Source organism: Myotis myotis, unplaced genomic scaffold (genome assembly GCF_014108235.1).
Source record: "Myotis myotis isolate mMyoMyo1 unplaced genomic scaffold, mMyoMyo1.p scaffold_m19_p_5, whole genome shotgun sequence".
In the NCBI taxonomy this organism is placed as follows: domain Eukaryota; kingdom Metazoa; phylum Chordata; class Mammalia; order Chiroptera; family Vespertilionidae; genus Myotis; species Myotis myotis.
In genome coordinates this window covers 98722573-98742126 of record NW_023416357.1, presented here as the reverse complement: position 1 = coordinate 98742126, position 19554 = coordinate 98722573, and the positions used below count along the sequence as shown (strand labels likewise).

Here is a 19554-nt window from a genome sequence, read left to right as displayed (position 1 = left end):
GGAGATCCTGGGGAAGGGGTGAGGGTGTCCATGAATGTTCCCATAGCAACTCAAGTTTTACCCCGAGGGCCTTGCAAAGGAAGGGCTATTACAGCTAAGGCGGCGCCACCTGTGGCTGATGGTGAAGGAAGGAATGGAACAGGTTTTGGAGTCCGGCCAATCTGAGCTTACATCCCTACCTTGACTCTTAATTGTTATGTTGTCCTAAAATTGCTCTAACCTATCCAGGCTCTTAGTCCCCACAGCACTGATGAAAGGGTGATAATACTCCTACCTGGCAGGCTTTGGGGACTGAGCAAGTGTAAATAAATCTCACAGCACAGTGGCTGACACGTGACATGCGCAGAACTAATGTTAGCTCCTCATCTCTCTGCTTTGTACCATTCGGAGCCACACAGCCCCACTTTGCTCTGGGGTGCACCGGTCCCGGGAGAGGATATCCTTGGAAAATGGGTAGAATATTCGAAAGGACTGGCAGGAACTGGATGGTGTCTGCACAATTGCTTTCTGTTCATTGGTTGACTAGAGCAATCTTGGAAAGTACAGAAAAGAGAAGAAAAATGAAATATCCAGTTTTGCCTCCCAAAGAAAAATACTTAATTTTTACAATTCCCTTCCCCTGTTTTCTTCTAGTCATGTTTTAACATAATTGAGATTGTGTAGTGTGTTATTTATATTCTGGCTTTCCCCCTTAATATAAGCATTTCTCATGTTATTTCAAACTTGGCTTGACCATCACTTTATAGTTATATAGTAAGTTGTCCATGGAAAGGGGTTGGCTAGGCTCCCCAGGCCGATCCCTCATTGTTGGACAACTAGGTTGTTTCCAACTCATTATTATTTTTTTGTACAGAACAATTTTGTGCCACAAGCTTTGGTTATATTTCCAATATGTCCTAGGGATAGAGCAGAATTACTGGGTCAAAGGGAGGGGAGATCTTAAAGATCTTCAGCTACATATCCAGGTTGCTGAGCGAAATCTGAAAGCAACACTCTGGGAGCCTTCTCTAATCCTGCAGCCTGGCCTCGGAAAGCAACAGGGGCTCTTTGCAGGAGACAGGAGTGGCGGCAACTTCTCCCAAAGATTGTGGATAGAATGGGAAAAGACTAGGAGGCCCCAGCACTCCCTCGCACACCAACCCAGCTCCTCTCTGCCTCATAATTAAGCTTCAGATAATGTTTGCAATCTCTCCGTGTTTTCCAGCACATGTCAGAGTGACTGATGGGCTCGTCACAGCTCAGACACCCATCAACCCAGGGCTGTAACTACTTTAACCTTCCAAATACACTGGCGTCAAGGGCAAGCCAAGGGCAGGGATTGGTCTGCCCCTCCCTGCTCCGCCTCCCCACCATGGGCAGCTTTATGGTTCCTCTCCCTGCCCTGCAGCCTCTGGCTCATCTGTAAGACAGACCTGGGGCAGTTGTTCAGCACCATGCGCAAAACTATTCTTAGGTCACAAGCTGCCAGAATTATGAAGCAAGTGCGTGTAAACATTGCCTTTCTGACAGTGAGAGTTATTAAGAGAAACCTTGTGCATTTTCTAGGATAATTTTAAGAGCCACTGTTTATTGGACATGTCTGTGGCCTATAGAATTTGGGGGTGGTGGTGAATAGCATCTATGAATGGGCTCTTTTCTTTTTTACACTCACATTAGAGAAGCTGGGCTGAGACCCAGCAGCTCAGCAGCTGGAACCAAGTCCTGGGCTAGAACAGAGGGGCTGGATGGGAGGAGAGGGGGGCTGCCAGCACTCGGAAACACCCCTTTAGGGGCCTGTTCCCAAGCTGCTCTATTAAATGCAGGGGAGCTCACAATATCGGGTGCTAGGACTGATGCCACTATTCCAGTTACTAGGCCAAACTAACCAAGATGACAGCTGTTCATTCTCCATCTCCAGTGCTAGGCCAGACATGCCCACTGAACCCACACCAAACAGGCAAGGAGATAGGCCCTTGTGTCCATTTTCTAAAGGAGGAAACTGAGGCTCAGAGAGGAGGTAGCTTTCCCCTGGGCCTGGGCACAGCTTGTTAGTGGCAGGGCAGGGATTTATAAACCCAGATGTATCTCACTCCTGAGCAGCCCATTCACATTTTACCGGCTGGAATTCAGATTGAGGGCTTTGAGAACCATCACTTGACAGTCCATCATGACCGTTGCCCATGGAAACGCAGGAAGAGCAGCCCAGGTGCTGATGGTCTGTGAAAGGAGAGATAGAACTGCTCGCTGCATGTCAGGAGCCGTGCAGGCACTTTGAACATATTATTTCCTAATTCCTAGAACAATCTTGTAAAAATGTACTACATTTTCATTTTATGAGTATAAGCTGACAGGCATAGAGAGGATAAGTACTTTTGTTGTGATCGCCTATTGCTGTGTCTAAAAGAACCCCAAAACTTAGTGGCTCAAAACAGCAACCATTTATTACAGCTCCAGGTTTCGTGGGTCAGGAATCCAGGCAGGCGTGCTGGACATGGACTGATTGAGGTTTCTTCGTGGCATTCAGCTGGCAGATGGACTGCCCGGAAGGTCCAAGGTGGTTGGCACATTGGACAGAGGCTGTAAGCTTTGGCTCAGCTGGGACTATCCATCAAAGCATCAAAATGTGGCCTTTCCAGTGTGGCAGTCTCACAAGTCAGATCCACAATGTGCAGCTGAGGGTGCCTAGACGGGGCCCCACTGGGCAATAGAGGAAGCAGCTAGTGTTTTAAGGCTGGGCCCCAAACAGGCACAGCACCCCTCCTGTCATCCAAGTCAGGCAGTGTTAGAGCCCACCCAGATTCAAGGCCGGGAACATAGACCCCGCCTCTCAATGGAAGAAGCACCAGAAGAACATGTAGCCACTTTCAAGGACCACATGTGCCCAAGATGACGTATCTAGAAAGTGGTAGAAGCAGATTTTGAATCTAGGACATGACTCTACAACTGTGCTAAGAGCTTCTATGTCCAGGGAATGAGACATTGCAGGTAGGATGCTGGGATGCTAGGGTTTCCTATGAAAGAGATGACATGGAATCACCACCATGGGGAAGGGTTCCCCAGTCCCAGTTTACAGGGCATTCAATGCTCTCAGACAAGGGAGGTGACCCCAAACCCACCCAGCTGCTGAGTTGCAGGTATCCCACTTATCTTATTCTATAGCCCAAACTTCCTTTCTGCTTAACCAGTCTTTATTGACAGGACTTTAAGGTATTTTGTGTACACAGTGAAAATGACCCGGTTCATTTAAGTAGAGAGCTGACTCAATTTACAGAAGAGTGCACAACTGTTGGCTGGCCCTTTTGGTCAAGGGGGCTGTAAAATGTTCCCAGTTGTCCCAGAATAGGTCACTAGGACCTTAACTGGAGACAAAGGAATTCAGAGTATCTCTTATACTCGAAACATCATGGGGTTCAAATACCTCCTCAGGGCTCTTGGAGCGGGCACAAACCAGATCTGCTATTAGCAATATTGACTAGATATACAAGCAGAAGATCAGACAGGATTCAAGGAGAGAGGGGATTATCAGTGTCAACCTGAAGAAGAGCTGAGCTCCAAGGGGACCTCTTGTAGGCCTTGGGGAGCCAGAAAGAATAAGATTCAGTCTGCTCATGCAGCTTCTTTGCTGATAGGATATGAGATGAGGCCAGGCCTTCTAGTTCTGTTCTCTGATATACAGCTTGACTCCATGTCCAGCCCATCCCCCCGCCCCCCCTGTCATTATAGGTGGCTGAGAGACTGAGCTCCAGCCAGTAGAATGTGAGCTGAAATGATGCCACTTCTGGTTCTGGTCCATAAAAACCACCCACTCGTGTTCCTCCATGTATTCCCTTTTCTGCTTATTTGAGCATAGCAGGGGGAGAAGAAAATTGGGGAGAAAGGTCATGGGGTCTCTGCTTTGCTCTTGCAAAAGGACCTGCTGGTTGCGAGATGGTTAAGAGGATACTGTGGAAGGGCTGGATTTAAGACATATGGGCACCCAGAAGGACCAGATGTAAGGTGAAAGGACCTCAGTATCAAGAGACTGTTCATTATACCACCAGGATCATATCACTAGGAGAATTAGAAGAGGTTGAGTAGAGGTGGATTTTCTATCAGAGAACCATGTATAGCATGGTTCTTTGTTACTAATGTTGTGGCCTCACCCCATAACAAAGATACAGAATTTCCGGAGGATGAGGCCCAGAAATCAGGATTTTAAAAAGATTCCCAGGTGATTCTAATGTGCAGCCAAGGTTGAGAACCACTGATGTAAAGGGATATCAGGCAAGGCAGTGCTGTAGTGAGGAGATGTGGCCAGTACTAATAACTCTGTTCTCCAAAACCATCTTCTCTTGACATATAGCTTGCCATTATAGGTGGCCATGTGACTGAGCTTCAGCCAATAGAATGTGAGCTGAAATGATGCCACTTTTTATTTCGGTCCATAAAAAAATACCTACTCTTGTTCCTCCATGTATTCGCCTCCTTCTAGCTGGTGGGGATGAAGACAGCCATGGTGACTTTGGGAGCTACATATTAAAGAGGGCAGGGCCCCTCTCAGCCTGAGTCCCTGAATGATCATGTGGAGGTGAGCTGGCCATCTAGGGCTGTTATGTGAGTAAGAGTTGAATATCCATTGTGTTGAGCCATTATAAATTGGGTTCTATTTGTTACCATAGCTTGGATGTCTCTGATAATTATAGGAGGTCTGCCCCACAGGGCTTCCCAAAAGCTATCTGTGCCCCATGAAGGTGCCAGCATTTAGAAACTTTCCATGCAGAGGGCACCGATGAGCCATTGGTATTGGTCAGATAATCAGCACTGATACCAGATGAACTGATTTGTTGTGTGTTCAAGTGGAAAGGAATTTGCCCTTTTTCTCTAATCCATATGCTCCGTGACAGCCGTTAGAACCAGAAAACCAAAGGTTAAGAGGGCAGGAAAGAGAAGACCACTCATTCTTCCAACTAATCCCTCTAGTCAAAGCCTGGCCAGCATAGTTGAGGGCATGGGGGAGCGAACATTACATTGTCTGTGGGACTGAAGTTTCACACTGAGCTAGACTGGGATTCATGTGCCTGCGGGTAACAGGGAAGCTCTGTATCCTCCCGAGATGTCCTCACATCGCTGAGAAGGGAGGCAAGATGGAAGGAGGATGGGTAGAAAGAGCAAGACTCCATGTTGGTGCTGTTCTGGGTTGGACCTTTTCGTAAAAAACTCATCTAACCCCAAGACAACCTAGCAGCCTGGCAAAAACCATGTGGTTGACTACAGAGCATGAAAATTTAATGCTTTCATTTGAAAAACTATCCATAGAAGCAATCTCCCAGACTCAGGAATAGCATCCTCGTAGGCCTCTCTACTTGGAATTTAGGTGACACTAACAGCAAATAACAGCGGTGCCATCTGTGGATGTGGACACAAATCTGAAGGCCCAACAGGGTAGTGTGTGAGGAGGAATATGATTACTCTCCATCTTCTGCCTGGCAGGGCACTGTGGCATCCTCAGCACAGCCATGGGAACATCCTGCCTTGAATCCTGGAGGAGGGCAGGGGATGAGAGGATAGGAAGGCAGAGAATGGGCATCATTCAATGAGATCAGAATGGGGTAACATTCAGCCAGGAAACCAAGAATAATTACTGTGTTCCTGGATTTTTGCATGGGAGTGTTGCTGGGCCTTGCAGAGAGCTGCATCTAATCGTAGAGACCTGGGCTCCATTCCCTGCTCTTCTACTTATCAGAGAAGTAAGATTTGATCCTTTTCTGTATCCATCTAAAGTGAGCTCGATCAGTTGAATGAGCTAATAAAATTCAATTGTGTCCTTAAGCCATTTTGAGTTGTTTCTATCTCATGCAAACAAAAAAGGTAGGGGTCATGTTGACCCCTACCTTTGCAAACGTAAGAGAGTTGTACCCCAACATGCTCAGCACAGAAGATTGGAGAGTTTTGAGCAACAGAGCCCCAATGGTATTTGAGCATCTCAGCCACAGGTGTAGAGGAGACTGCGTGGGTTTGCTTGAGCAGTAGCTGCCCCTCTAGCAATGAACTCCATCCTGATATCTATTAACTTGTGGGAAGTCCCAGGAGGGAAACCATCTCTCCATTGTGTGAGCAAAATCCCTGGGTAGGCTTTGAAGGCAGTGTTGGAGTCTGACCTGGGTTTAGGCCCTATCTCTGACCCTCCCTAGTGTGGCCTCAGGAGAAGAAAGCTCAGTTTCCCCATCTGAAAAAGTGGCAGACGAGGCGGTGCTGAGCCACACACACCAACTTCCTAGCGCAAGTGAGGAGGAAACCCTTAATGTTGGCCTTTGCAATTTCAAACAAACCTAGTGAAGAAGAAGGAAATGATTAAAGGGAAGGGAAACCACTGGCACAAAGCATTAAGGGACGTCCTGCCAGGAGTTTGCTGCATCCCTGTGTGCCTTGCACTGTTCCACAGAACGGCCACCTCAAACGTGGCTCTAATCATGTCAGCCCCCGCTGGAGGCCCTCTGATGGCTGCTGCTGCTGACAAGATAAAAGCCAAACACCTTAGACTAGCACCTGCAGGCCTTAAAGAGCCCTCACTCCTCCAACTGCCTCCACAGTCCATTCTGGCTGCCTCGGATGCCACGGTGGATCACAGACAGGCCTGAACTCCATAAGTGCCACATTCCTAAACCAGCCCTGAGCTTATTGGAAGTGGATCTAACATAATCATGACTATACAATCAACCCCGGATGTAGTATATGGAGGGTCCAGTAACTCTCACTACTTGCTTTTCATATAAATATCTAATATGTAGAACTATAAACCATAAATGAAATATGATATATCTCCCATTGGCCACAAGCCTTACCATTCCCTATTGTACCATATGCTCTGTGTCATCTTCTACTCTGTGTCTCTATATATACAGATGTGAGTGGGTAAGGAAGTTGTTTTCAGTCTCTTCTTGAATGAGGAAAGGCCAATATTTCTATAAAGTCCCTTATTAATATTGAGGACATATATAGCTTTATTTATATCTTATTTTAAATATATGTTCAATTTGACAAATAATACATGGATATATCCTCAATGAAAAATTCAAATAATTCAGAGAAAGAGAAAGTTTATCAAGACTGGCCTTGCCCAGCCAGTGTGGCTCAGTTGGCTGAGTGTTGTCCCGTGCACCCAAAGTATTGCAGATTTGATTCCCGGTCAGTGCACCTACCAGGGTTGCAGTTTGATCCCCAGTTGGAGAGCATACTGAAGACAACCAATTGATGTGTGTACTGATCTATATGCTCTCCTTAACAGTATGTGTTGTAGAATTTTTTCATGTCAAAATGTTAGGATCTACTCCATTCATTGAAACTGCTGCATAATATTTATAATATGATGTATCATAATCTGTTTGACTTAGAGCAGTGGTTCTCAACCTTGGCTGCACATTAGAATCACCTGGGAATCTCTTTAAAATCCTGATTTCTGGGCCTCAGCCAAGGTTGAGAACCACTGACTTAGAAGATCATAAACTGGAAATCCAACAGCCACATCTGGACTAACATATGTGTTTTGTTTGCCTAGAACCACATGTTGCCCATTATAAACTGAATGCAAATGGTTTTAGGTGGAGTAAGCCACCGAACTTGCACACAGGCCCCAACCTTCCCTACTATCTTACAGGCAGCCTGCTTTATACACTTTTATTACTTTTCTGGTCCCTGTAGATATTTGAGAGTTCAAACCCGGTATTCTAGCTATTATTTGATTCTGTACATATTTAAACATTTTTTAGAAAGGTATTGCTGCAATGAATAGCCACATCCATCACTCTCTGTTTTCATTTACCTAAGGTATATGCAACACCTGGGCTTGCTTAATAGGGGGGAATGAGAGAGGTCACACAACTGAAAATGCAGTTTGGAGACATGCATAAGATTATGAAGGGGAGGAAATCAGAGAGGTCTGTGGAGAACTGTCGCACAGGTGCTCTGGAAGCAGGGAGAGCCTCCTGCTTATGACCTATAGCTTCTGAATATCACACTGTCCATCCCATGTTCCTGTTAGTTGTCAGCAGGGAAAGCTCACAAACAAACGATTGCTTGGGAATCAGCTGCTTGCTCTCCCAACCCCAGCTCTGAATGGGCTGCAGAGGAGAGTGGGGAGGGCAGGCTCAGGACCCTGACATTCATCACACTCTGGAGTGTTTCTCCAGCCTGGCTCCTGGATTCATGGCTTGGCAAGCCTCGGGCCATAGCTAATGGACTTTCTTGGCCTAAGTCAGTCTGAAGGCTGCCCTACTGTTTAGGAAGCTAATGGTGCATGAAAGCTGCCCTGTGGGCAACAGGCTCCATCTGAGCTGCCTCTGGGGCTAATGGCTTAGGTGAAGGCTGGTCTGAGACCTTGAAGTGAGCCGAGAGAGGTGGTGCTGAGAGGGGGGCCAGTGTGAAGTACAGGTCGGCTAACCTGGGAAACCATACCTTCCTAGGGCCTCTGCTGCATACACCGCTGTGAGCATGTGCTGGTCCCTGTCTCCGTCAGCTTGGGCTGCCATGACAGAGCACCAGAGACTGGGCCAATTAGACAATAGAAATTTATTTCTCACAGTTCTGGAGACCGGAAGTCCAAATCAAGGAGCCAGCAGTGTGGGTGTTGGTGAGAGCCCTCTCCTTGTTTGTGGGTGGCCTCCTCCCTTCTGTGTCCTCATATGACCTTTCCTCAGTGCACTCAGGGGAAGAGAGGGAGGAACTGGAGGCAAAGGCAGCACTCTTTGGTGTCTCTTCTGATAGAACAGTAATCCCACCATGAGGGCCCTGCCCTATGAGCTTCTCTAAACCTAATTACCTCCCAAGAGCCCCATCTCTAAATACCACATATGGGATCAGAGTTTCATAAATTATGAGGGAGGGACAATTCGATGTATAGTGGTCTGGTAGGAATATATGACTGAAGTTGGCCAGGTCAACCCCAGGTATAAGAAAGTTGCAAGGCAAGAAGTTATCTGCCCCAGCCAGGAGATCCCTTCTAAGGCACATGTGAGCAATGGTGGATGGTGTCCACAGCAAATCCTTTGATACAGAATGGGCTATGAATACAAGTCTGGGTCTACATGTCTTTATCTTGGGCTTAAGACTAATTTCCTCTAGTGAATAACTTTCTGGGCTTTGTGAAATGATTTAAATGATCTAAGCCAATGTTGCCACCAGTGAAATGGGAGTAATAAAAGTTGTTCCAGGGATTAAATGAGACAATAAATGTTAAAATTTGGCACATTGTCAGGCACCAGTCTTGGCTGCACAAAATTGTGCACATTGTGAAAAAAAAAGAAAAAAGAAGGCTATTGTTGCTGTACTTAGTAATTCTACCTTCTCATAACACTGACTCAAAACTTTAAGGGAAGTTCTGGCCAGTGTTCTCAGTGGTTAGAGCATGAGCCCTCACACCAAAAAATCACAGGTTTGATTCCCCATCAAGGGCACATACCTGGTTTGCAGGTTCAATCCCTGACCCCGGGTGGGACACCTGCAGGAAGCAACCAATTGATGTGTCTCTCTCACATCAATGTTTCTCTCTCTCCAGCCCTCCCTCCATTCCACTCTCTCTAAAAATCAATGGAAAAAATATCCTCTGGTGAGGATCAACAAAAACAAAAAAATGTTAAGGAAAAAGAAACCCTCAAAAATGCCTTCAATGCTTTTGCTTTCTCAGTGTTCACTTAATCATGATCAGTGCATGGGCACTGCACACGGCCTTCCCCTTTTTTTCCTGGCAAGATTGTTATAATGTGTTAAAAATATTAATTATCCTCTTCACCTTAAACACAGGACCGGAAAAACAAATCTTGTTGCTCTGCCTGGTAGAAGCAAAAGTGCCCTGTGTGTGTGTGTGTGTGTGTGTGTGTGTGTGTGTGTGTGGCACCCATTGTCCCCCTCAGGTCAAAACAAATTATTGATGCCAGTTCCTTTAAAAAGACAATTAATCCAATTACCTTCTTGTTGAATCAATCCTAATGTCTTTGTTTTCTTTAACTTGCAGGTTTCGGCAAGCCTGGCTGCCAGCAACGCCGAGGTAGGAAATGTGGTCTTCCTGTCACTTTGGAGGGCATTTTGAATGATTCTGTTTTGAGGTGCAGGGAAATCGGTGTCTGGCTGTAACTCCTCTGTATGACCTCTGATGGTTGGATGCTGTGCTCTTACCTGGTTGTCCCTGTGCTTCTGAGTTTGGGGCTAACCTGGCCCCTGTGCTGGACTTCATGGTGGAGTGTGTGCTGAGTAGCCTGGTAAAGACGGCTAATGGTCTCACAGCTGGGTCTCCTGCTCGTTGCTGTCATGGTGGCCTCAGGGTCTGTCTGTATATACCCGATACGATTCTTGCTCCATTGAGACAAGCCTTTGCTTTGGCAGTGACTCCTCCCTCTGTCTGTGGTGCTTTCCATCCCCGCCTCATCCTGTTCCTCTCCCTGAGCATCCTCAGGGCATGAAGAAAACTATGGCTGATACTGAAAACATAGGCAAATAATTTTTAAAAGTTGCTGGTCAGAAGTCAGCCGCAAGGTTACCATCCATTGGGAATTGTACAGGAAGAATAGGTAGAAAGTTCACTTCCGATAAAGGGCACTAATTCTATTCATCAGGCCTCCACTCTCATGATCTAATTACTTCCCAAAGGCCCCGTCTCCTAATACCATCACACTGGGGGTTAGGATTTCAACATTCAGTGCATAACAAAACATGAACCAGGTCTCACTCAAATCATGGCCTGGTGCATAGTGGGTGTGCAATAAATGTTAGCTCCACACCTCCTTAAGGCCTGATTGCTGGAAACTAGATTAGACCTGAATAGGTCTCAGGCACTGTGGTCAGCACCACGGACAGCTATCACTTCCTGCAAACTTCCATCTTCCCCTAGGAAGTCTCACATTTGTGCCACATTTGGCTTTTTAAAGCACCAGTCAACAATTAAACACCTTTACATATGTCGCCTCTTTTCAATGTCAGGATATTTGTTATATCCATTTTTCAGATTTAAAAATGGACTTTTGGAGAATTGAAATACTTTAAACATTGGGGAAATAGTGCTTAATGATCTAACAATTCTACTCCTACTTATGTGCCCAAGAGAAATGACTGCTTATATCTACCAATAAATATATGTAATAATTTTCATAGAAGCTTTATTTATCACAGCTCCAAACTAGAAACAAACCAAATGTCCATTAAGGGAATAATAGGTAAATAAATTGTGGTATATTCATGCAATTCAAGACAACAATAAAAAAAGAATTATCTATAGATATATGAAACAGCCTGTATGAATCTCAGAGGTGTTGGTGAAAAAATATCAGTAGGAAAGAACACACCCTGTATAGTTTTATTTACACACATATGCAAACACACTCCTCTCTGGTGATAAAAGTAACAATAGAGGTTATGTCTGTGTCAGGCACAAGAGAACTTGTTAGGTGATGAGGAATATGCAATACCTTCATCTGGATGTGGTTACATAGGTAACCATCACATGTTAAATGTATAGTGCTACTTGTAAGATAGATGTACTGTATATTAGGTAATTTGTATTTAAGAAAAAAATAAAGCTGCTTGCAAAAAAAAAAAGAACCACAAACAATAAAAAGTATAAAACAGGATAATGAAAAAGAAAGATGAACAGGTGGTATGGAGGAAATGAGGAAGTGTAGCAATGCTCAGTATATAGACAAAACTGCAGATCAAAAATAACCTTCATTCTTTCATTCATTTATTCATTCATTTTTACTCCAGACTCCCATTTCCCAGATAGAGCAAAAAAAATCACTCCAACTTTTTCTTTCTCCTAGCCATCCTATATAATAAAAGCATAGTATGCAAATTGTCACCTTGACTGGGAGTTGTCCAGGAGTTCAACCAGGGGGCAGGGCCAGCCAGGGAAAGGGAGGGAGGCCCCAGCCAGCAGCTGGAAGCTGCTAGGGGCCCTACCAGTGCACAAATTTTATGCACTGGGCCTCTAGTTGTTTATAAGGCTGAATTGTAATTGCTGCAGCCAGACCATATTTTTTGGCACTACTGCAGGGAGGTAACATTTTATTAATTGAATTTCTAATGGCAATTCATCAAAGCAAGCAATCACCATTATTTAGTGCATGATCCATATTCATGGCAGGCTTTGTTAGGTAAATAATAGTGGCTCTGGAGAAGTGCTTTTGTGGGGTCCTTTTCCTTCCCAGATATCTTTCTTTCCCCCCTAAGTATAGGCCAACAGTTGTAATTTAAGCAGAACAAACCCCACCTGTGGAGGAAACACTGGGTAAAGGGAAGCAAGATGAATTGCAAACACACAGAATCAGTGAGAAAGAATGGCTTTGCCAGTTCCCTTTCTCTCTGCAGATTGACAGTGAATATGTGAATAACGTTTGCTAAATCTGGACTTTGAAAACATGACAGCAAGCTGTTTGTGCCAGTAATTTTTCATGGCATATGCACCACACACAGTTTTAATAAGATGGCACATGGACTATTGAGAAATGTTCAAATCCTGCAGAGGAAAGAGCTTTATCTTCTGACCAAATTCTGCCCAGTGATGTTTATGACAGCTGAAGAATTTATCTAAAATTCCCTCTGCTAACAGCAAAGCACATGGCCCTTTGTCCCCAAGCAGCCTGTAAGAACCAAACTAAGATGTCACATACATAATATAACAGATAAATGGCCCAATTTCCATGTCCACATGATGAATGGAATGCAAGTTCAGCACACACGTATTTGCACATTAATTGGCCCTGCATGGTTCCATTTTGTTCCTAAGTTGCTACTGTATGTCTCATGGACTCTTTCCCCTTCAGAATCATTAAGCCTGTTTTATCGCACAAATGCATACACATTTCCCCCCCTATTTATCGTCACGCAGCTTGCCCTGCTGAGAGAGAACCAAGTAACCTGGGCACAGCCATTGCATTGCAAATGCCTACATCTCAGTTCTCTCTGCCACCAACTGCACATTAACACAAAGATCTGAGACCCAGCCCCACGGTGGCTTTGCTGACAGCCAAACAAAGAAGGTTGCAAGCAAAGATGTTTTTAAAAAAATCACTTCTTTTCAGTTACCAGTTGGTTTCTTGCCTCACCTTAATGATTTCCTGTTGATAGTTTAATGGTGATATAAACCCAGTGGAGAGCTTCAATTTTGATAAATTGGCCTGCTCCTATTTCATGGCAAAGCAGTCACACTGAGATTGATTGATATTACAGTTTTGCTATCCCAAATAATTGCAATGGCAAGCTACCCAGGTAGCAAAACCCAGTGGGCTTCAGGAAGCATAGGTAGACTCTCCCTCCCACCAATCCCTTTTTCCTGCCAAGGAATCATTTATTTTTCCTGTCTCAGTCCTGGTTCTCAGGAAAGCAGATTGGGGGCTGCAGAAAACAGTGCTTTTGAGAAGGGACTGGTTGTTTGTTTTTGTTTTGTTTTGTTTTGTCCTGGCCATTCCAAGTCACTTGAGAGGCCAGAACATTTACAAGGCAAAATTGAGCTCTTGCACCAAGAGGGTTCCAGTGGAAAGAGGGTGAGCTTTGGAGTCTTGTAGATAAGATATGACTCATGGGTCCACCACGTGCAAGTTATGTGCCTATGGTCCAGTCACTTAACTGATCAAGAGCCTCTTATCAGTTAAATAGGAATAATGAAACCCATCCCAAAATAATGGTTTGAATTGTACATTTGATAATCTGCACAAAGCAGATGTTCAGGAATTATTTTGCTTCCTCAGACAACCCTCATCTTTTATCTCTTGTGTAAAGTAACACAATTAATAAATAACCTAATTAGCAATTAATTTTGAGACCCATGGCTTTGAAAACTTGCTCCGATGATTGTACGTCGTGGCTGACCCAGACCTTGACCAGGCAGAAGTTTACTTACATGACTTAATTCACATGGAGTGAATGGCCCTCTTTGATCCTCCCAAGGGCAGGTCTACTTGAAGATCAGCAATACTTCCCAAGGAGCTCTCTTGGCCTGGTCTAGCTTTACCCAATCACACTTTGATAGTCTTTTCTGTCTTTGAAGCCAGCTCAAAAGAATATTTAAAGAAGCTCAAATAATCATCAGATCTTAATTCAAGGACCAAGAATTCTTAGTTAGAAATACGATTGGTGTTTAGTAAGTTTGATGGACATGTGAGAGACAGCTATTGTATTCTGGGCAAAGCCCTGAGCACTGGGATACACATACAAGTTTGACACCCATTCATACTCTCAAAGAGTATATGGCTCAATACTGGGGGGGGAGGGCGGGTAAATCATAAATGCTATAGTATCATTTGTTTCATGAGAGCCAGGGTTCTTATAAGAGTGAAGCCCTCTCCACAAGTCCTGCTGCATTTTCAATAAGTTTTTGTATCTGGGTTCAAATATGAGAGCCTAAGATTGGAGAAGGGTATCCATGGAGGCTTCCCAGAGGAGGCAATATGCAGTCTGGAGCCCTGAGGAGTAAGTTAGGTTTGCATCAAGTAAAGAAAAGTAGAGAAAATGAGCAAAGGCAATGTTGGCAGAGAGCTTGCACGTTCAGGGAATAAGCATTAATGGGGCTGTGGAAGCAGCGAGGAAAATGGAAGAGATGGGAGTGAACAGGGAGAAACCAAGGCCAAGAACCTCACGGAAAGCAAAGCGTAAGAGGGTTACGAGAAAGAGATGTGGCTATGAAATGATTCAGTGGGTCCAAGGGAGTGAGCACTGCATTGACGACACTGGGTTTGTCAAATCTGCAATCATTAACAGCCTCAACAACTGCCTTCCCAATGTAGGTGATTGAAGCAGGGGTGTTAGATGTGGTGGCTTAAGGAGTAAATGGAAAGAGAAGACATATAAGCATAGCGTAGACCAGCCTTTCAAGTATTTGAGCCACAGGAACTTTGGCCCTTGGCTGGAAGAAATTTTGAAGATGGAGATGGGAGGCAATTTTGTGTATGTCACAGGCCTGGAATGAAGATATGTGGATGAGCATCAGAAAACAGATAGACCTTGCCCACTGAAAGTTGGGCAGAGTATGCTTTGCTCACCACTGTGCCACCAGGGCCAGCACCATGCCAGAGAGCTGTGGTGTTAATTGGACCAAAAAGGGACATTTTCCCCCTGTGACACTGAGAAAGAAAAGATGAAGAGTAAGAGTGTATACAGTTGATGGAGAGGGAAGAGAAACTGAAAGAGGTTAGGCCTGGCAGTCTTCATCCTCCTAGTGAGTAGCAGAGGGAACTATATGTGCTGAGAATAAGGGGAACGGAAGCAGATTTGAGGGTAGGGGGAACAAGCAGAGAGAGGGAACCACTGACTGAGGCACAGGTGAGAGGCTGCTAGATCAGAGCTCTGTTCAGAAGCACCTGGGGAGGGAGGTGAGAGGGAGCCTGACGCAGCGGCAGAGTGAACACTGTGTCCATCACTCACCACGTGCTCACCGAGTGCCAAGCACTGTGTTATCCTCACGTGATCTTTACATTGAATGTCACTGTCCATATTTTACAGAGGAAGGAGCCAAGACTCTGAAAGGAGACATAGGTTGACCAAACGTACTTAAGAATTAAGCAGCAGACTGTCAAATCTCAGAGGGAAGACAGGGGACAGTGGGGGCAGGGGGTGGGGTGTAAAAGATCACCCAAAGAACATGTGTGCATGCATATAAGCATAATTAATGGACACAGATAGTAGGGGGGTGAGGGCATGTGCTGAGGGGCAGGAGCAGGTGGGGAGAGGTCAATGGGGGAAAAAGGAGACATATGTAATATTTTCAACAATAAAGAATTTAAATGAAAACAAAAAATAAAAAGAATGAGGGCATATGTCAGGCCAGTGTGGCTCAGAGGTCGAGTGTGGGACCACGAACAAGGAGGTCATAGTTCGATTTCCGGTCAGAGTACATGCCTGAGTTGTGGATTTGATCCCCAGTGGGGGATGTACAGGAGGCAGCCAATCAATGTTTCACATTGAATTTTATATCGCTCTATCCCTCTCCCTTCCTCTCTCTAAAATCAATGAAAATATTTTTTACAAAAGAATTAGGGCATATTAAAAAAGAATTAAACAGCAGGACCAGTGTTTGAATCAGTCTTCCTGATCACAGGGCTGGGGCTCTTTCTTCTATGAACCCCACCATTGTGAGCTCAGCTATTGAGTCTGATGCCTGGGTTCAGCTCCATCATTTCCTATATCCAGTCCTTACTGGTGGTGAAACTCAGAGAAATTACTTAACCTTGGTGTGTTGCATTTGTCTCCTCCATAGAATGAAAATAATTAATGAATGAACCTTATAGTGCTTTTTTTGCAATAGTGGAAAGGCATAATATAAGATAGGAAGGCAATTATAATATTACCTGGTGCATAGATAGTGCTTAAGATGTGCTCGTCACTGTGGCTGTTGGTGTCATTGGGAACTCATTCACAGTGACAATGGGAAATGGCAGAGGTGCCAAGCAGAACTAGTTTGTAGCCTCTAAAGCAAATGGAAAAATCAGTCCCGGAGTCTTCCAGAAGCACCCGACTCCGGGGAAATTAATTGAGGGTCCCCAGAAAAAGTAAGTAGTTTTAAAATTTCTCTTTCTACTGCTTCTTTCAGGAAAAAAAAAGTGTTTGTTACTATGAGGTTTTGAGGATGCTAGAAGGATCTCACTATTTGTATGTTGCAATGGGATTAAAAATAACAAAAACAAAAAAGCTAATTTTTAATTAGCATCTGACTACATGCCAATCACCCTACAAGTCATTTTATATACCTTGTCTTGTTTAATTTCACTTTTATAAGAACCCTATGAAGTAAGCACTATTTCCTAAAATATTGTATTTTACAGATAAGCAAACTGAGGCTCAAGGTATCTGATTAAATGAGTCTTGGAGGCAATAGGAGGGGGTTCAGGAATCATATCCAAGACTGTTAGATCCTAAAGCCAGCTGAAGTGATGAGGAAGTGAGGCCAGGAGTCACCTACTGCCTCTCAGAGGCAAAGGCCGGGCCTTTCCACCCTCAAGAGAAAAATCCATTCTCTCATCCAGACCCTTTCTTCTTCTATGCCTTCCCCTGCCACAGCTCAACCAGTTTCATTGACACGCTCTCATAAGATGTCGTGAGTGCTCTGTGATCACAAACCCCCATTCCCACACCATAAATTATTTCCTACAGTTTTGACACCGTTTATTTCCATAGCATTATACATTCCAACCTTCTGACTGTTTAAGATCAAAAGATGTGCTCCAGGCTCATATTTCACTTCAGCTCTCAGACTCGATGCACCAAATTAGACTGAACAGCGGAGGCTCCAGCCTGTCATAGTCTGTAATGTTGCATAATTACAAGGATTCAGCATGTTTTCTCAATGGCAAAGGAGAAACAGACCCGTCCACAGTGGCATGGCTTCCACAGAGGCAATGGGAGAAGGCTTAGAGGTGTGGCGATGGAAGGGGAGCTTTGGGACATTCGGATTCAGCCCAGGGATAGGGAGGTAAACTGATTGATTGTGGAAATGAGGGCCATGGACAAAGATTTATAAAGGGTCAGAGAATAAAGAGGGGGTCCACATAAGAAACAGTGGGTGCCCTGAGAGAATCATGGCAATACTGGGTCTAGAGAGAAAGAAGGAAGAAGGGCCACGGCTGGATCCGGACTGGGATCAGGGGCTCAGGAACCAAGCAGACTACATGTATTAGCAGATGGCCCTCTCTTGGTGGGCATGCATTGATTCAACAAGCTTAAAGAGCGTTGACTACTCGATAGCTACTCTTTTGGACCTGGTCACTTAAAATGAATAAGATACATGCTTTCAAGGAGCCTGTGATCTAGTAAAATATGCAGATGGTGAACAGATGCTTTTAGCCAACTTCTAAAATAGAAGTGGGTTTGAGGTAGAGTGAACACCTAGAGAGGATGATCAAGTCTCCTGGGAAGTTGACTGAGACTTCCCAGATGACGTGAGTCCTTTTTCCCCCTGCACCCATGTGCCCTAGTTCTAAGACCAGTAAGAAGTATCTGGGTCCACATACCTGTACACTACAGTTTGTGGCATTTTAAATAATTGGGAATAAACTTGACAAACAGCAAAGAGACTTCTTCAGCTTAACTGTATAGTGGTTGGGGAATGGAAGAGGAGAGAAGAACATGTGGATTGGACCTGATAAAGAGCATTGGAGGTGACCCTTGATAATGGCAGTGATGATGGTGGTTGTGGTGGTGATGATGATGGTTGTGGTGGTGATAATAGTGGCTGTGGTTGTGATGATGGTGCTTGTGGTGGTGGTGGTGGTGGTGGTGGTGGTGGTAATGATAGTGGTGGTGGTGGTGGTGATGGTGGTGGTTGTGGTGGTGATGATAGTGGTTGTGGTGGTGATGATGGTGGTGGTGATGGTGATGATGATGGTTGTAGTGCTGTTGATGGTGGTGGTAGTGGTAGAGGTGGTGGTTATGGTAGGGAAGTGAGAGCAGTGACATTCATTAAATGCCCACTGTATGCAAGGCACAGTGTTAAAGCATTTTATATAGATTACCTCCTTTATTCCTTCCAACAAACTTGGGTGGATGAATATTAACATAACATCTATTTAATGGGTGAGAAAACCAAGGCTCAGAAGACTTGATGGAATCCACCCAAGGCCATATGGCTAGTAGGCGGTTAATATTTGATTCCAGGTAATTTGCCTTTTGAACCAGCAGCCCAACTAAGATGGGGGAAGCAGGCTTGAAAACTCTCTGGTTGAAGTCTGCATTGCTTAGCACAAACCTCAAATGACAAATGATGCTAACACACTTGCAGGAACTCTGTGAGTGTGTCTGATTCTCGGCACTAATGTAGCTTGACTCAGGGATGATATCCCACTTATCTCACCAGAATGACAATTAGGGGGAAAGAGTTATTGCTATTCCAGCTTCCTCTATTGAGCTATGAATAAATGATGATCGCTGTGAAATAGAGTCGTGTTTAGATCATTTCTGGTAAATTAAAAAAATAAAAATTGAATAAAGTGGTAATCCATGTGGCCATTTAAATAAGAGGAGTAGGACAAAATTAGTAAACTCTTCGAGTCTCTTCTTGGCCTTGTCATTCTAATGTAATTCATTTGCAAAAATATTAATTAATACTCCAACATTGGACACTTTTCCGTGTTGATTTGAAATGTGTTAATTACATTTTATACTTTGCCCTGTTGCTGTCCTCAGCATCAGCCGAGGAAGGAATTCTAGTCCTACACGTACAGACCCCTCCTCCTCTTCCTACAAACGGGCAGCCAGTAGAACTGAGAGCTCGCTGCCGTGTTCAGAGCTACTTGTCCCTTTGGAGAGAAGAAGAGTGAATACTGTATGGAAAGAGCCTTTTAGTGGTTTCAGCTAACGTGTGTGTGGTCTGCAAACACAGTGTCTCAGTCAGGCTTCAGAGTCCCAATGAATTAATGCTGTGCGTGGTCAGCAGGGTTTTCAGGTGATAAGTAGAAGGTGAAGTGATGACTTTCCTTGCACACTGAGCATCTTTCATTGGACTGCATTTAGTCTTCAGACTAGACTCTGCCCAGATCTTGCAAAGGGATTATATACTTATATCCTAGATGAAAGTGCTGAATTCTAGGTGTGACTCATAGCAGGTCTAGCTGTTGTCATCATTCC

At 44.5% G+C, this 19554-nt stretch overlaps 1 protein-coding gene across 4 annotated transcripts in view; it reads left to right on the top strand.

Annotated features, from left to right (window-relative positions):
* Nucleotides 1–19554, top strand: part of RBFOX1 (RNA binding fox-1 homolog 1) — a 2058026-nt gene that overhangs the window by 473174 nt on the left and 1565298 nt on the right. For all 4 annotated transcript variants that reach the window (XM_036309606.1, XM_036309603.1, XM_036309602.1 and 1 more), the window contains exon 3: nucleotides 9965–9997. In XM_036309606.1, coding sequence (XP_036165499.1) covers nucleotides 9965–9997 — 33 coding nt within the window. The remainder of the gene's footprint in view (nucleotides 1–9964; nucleotides 9998–19554) is intronic.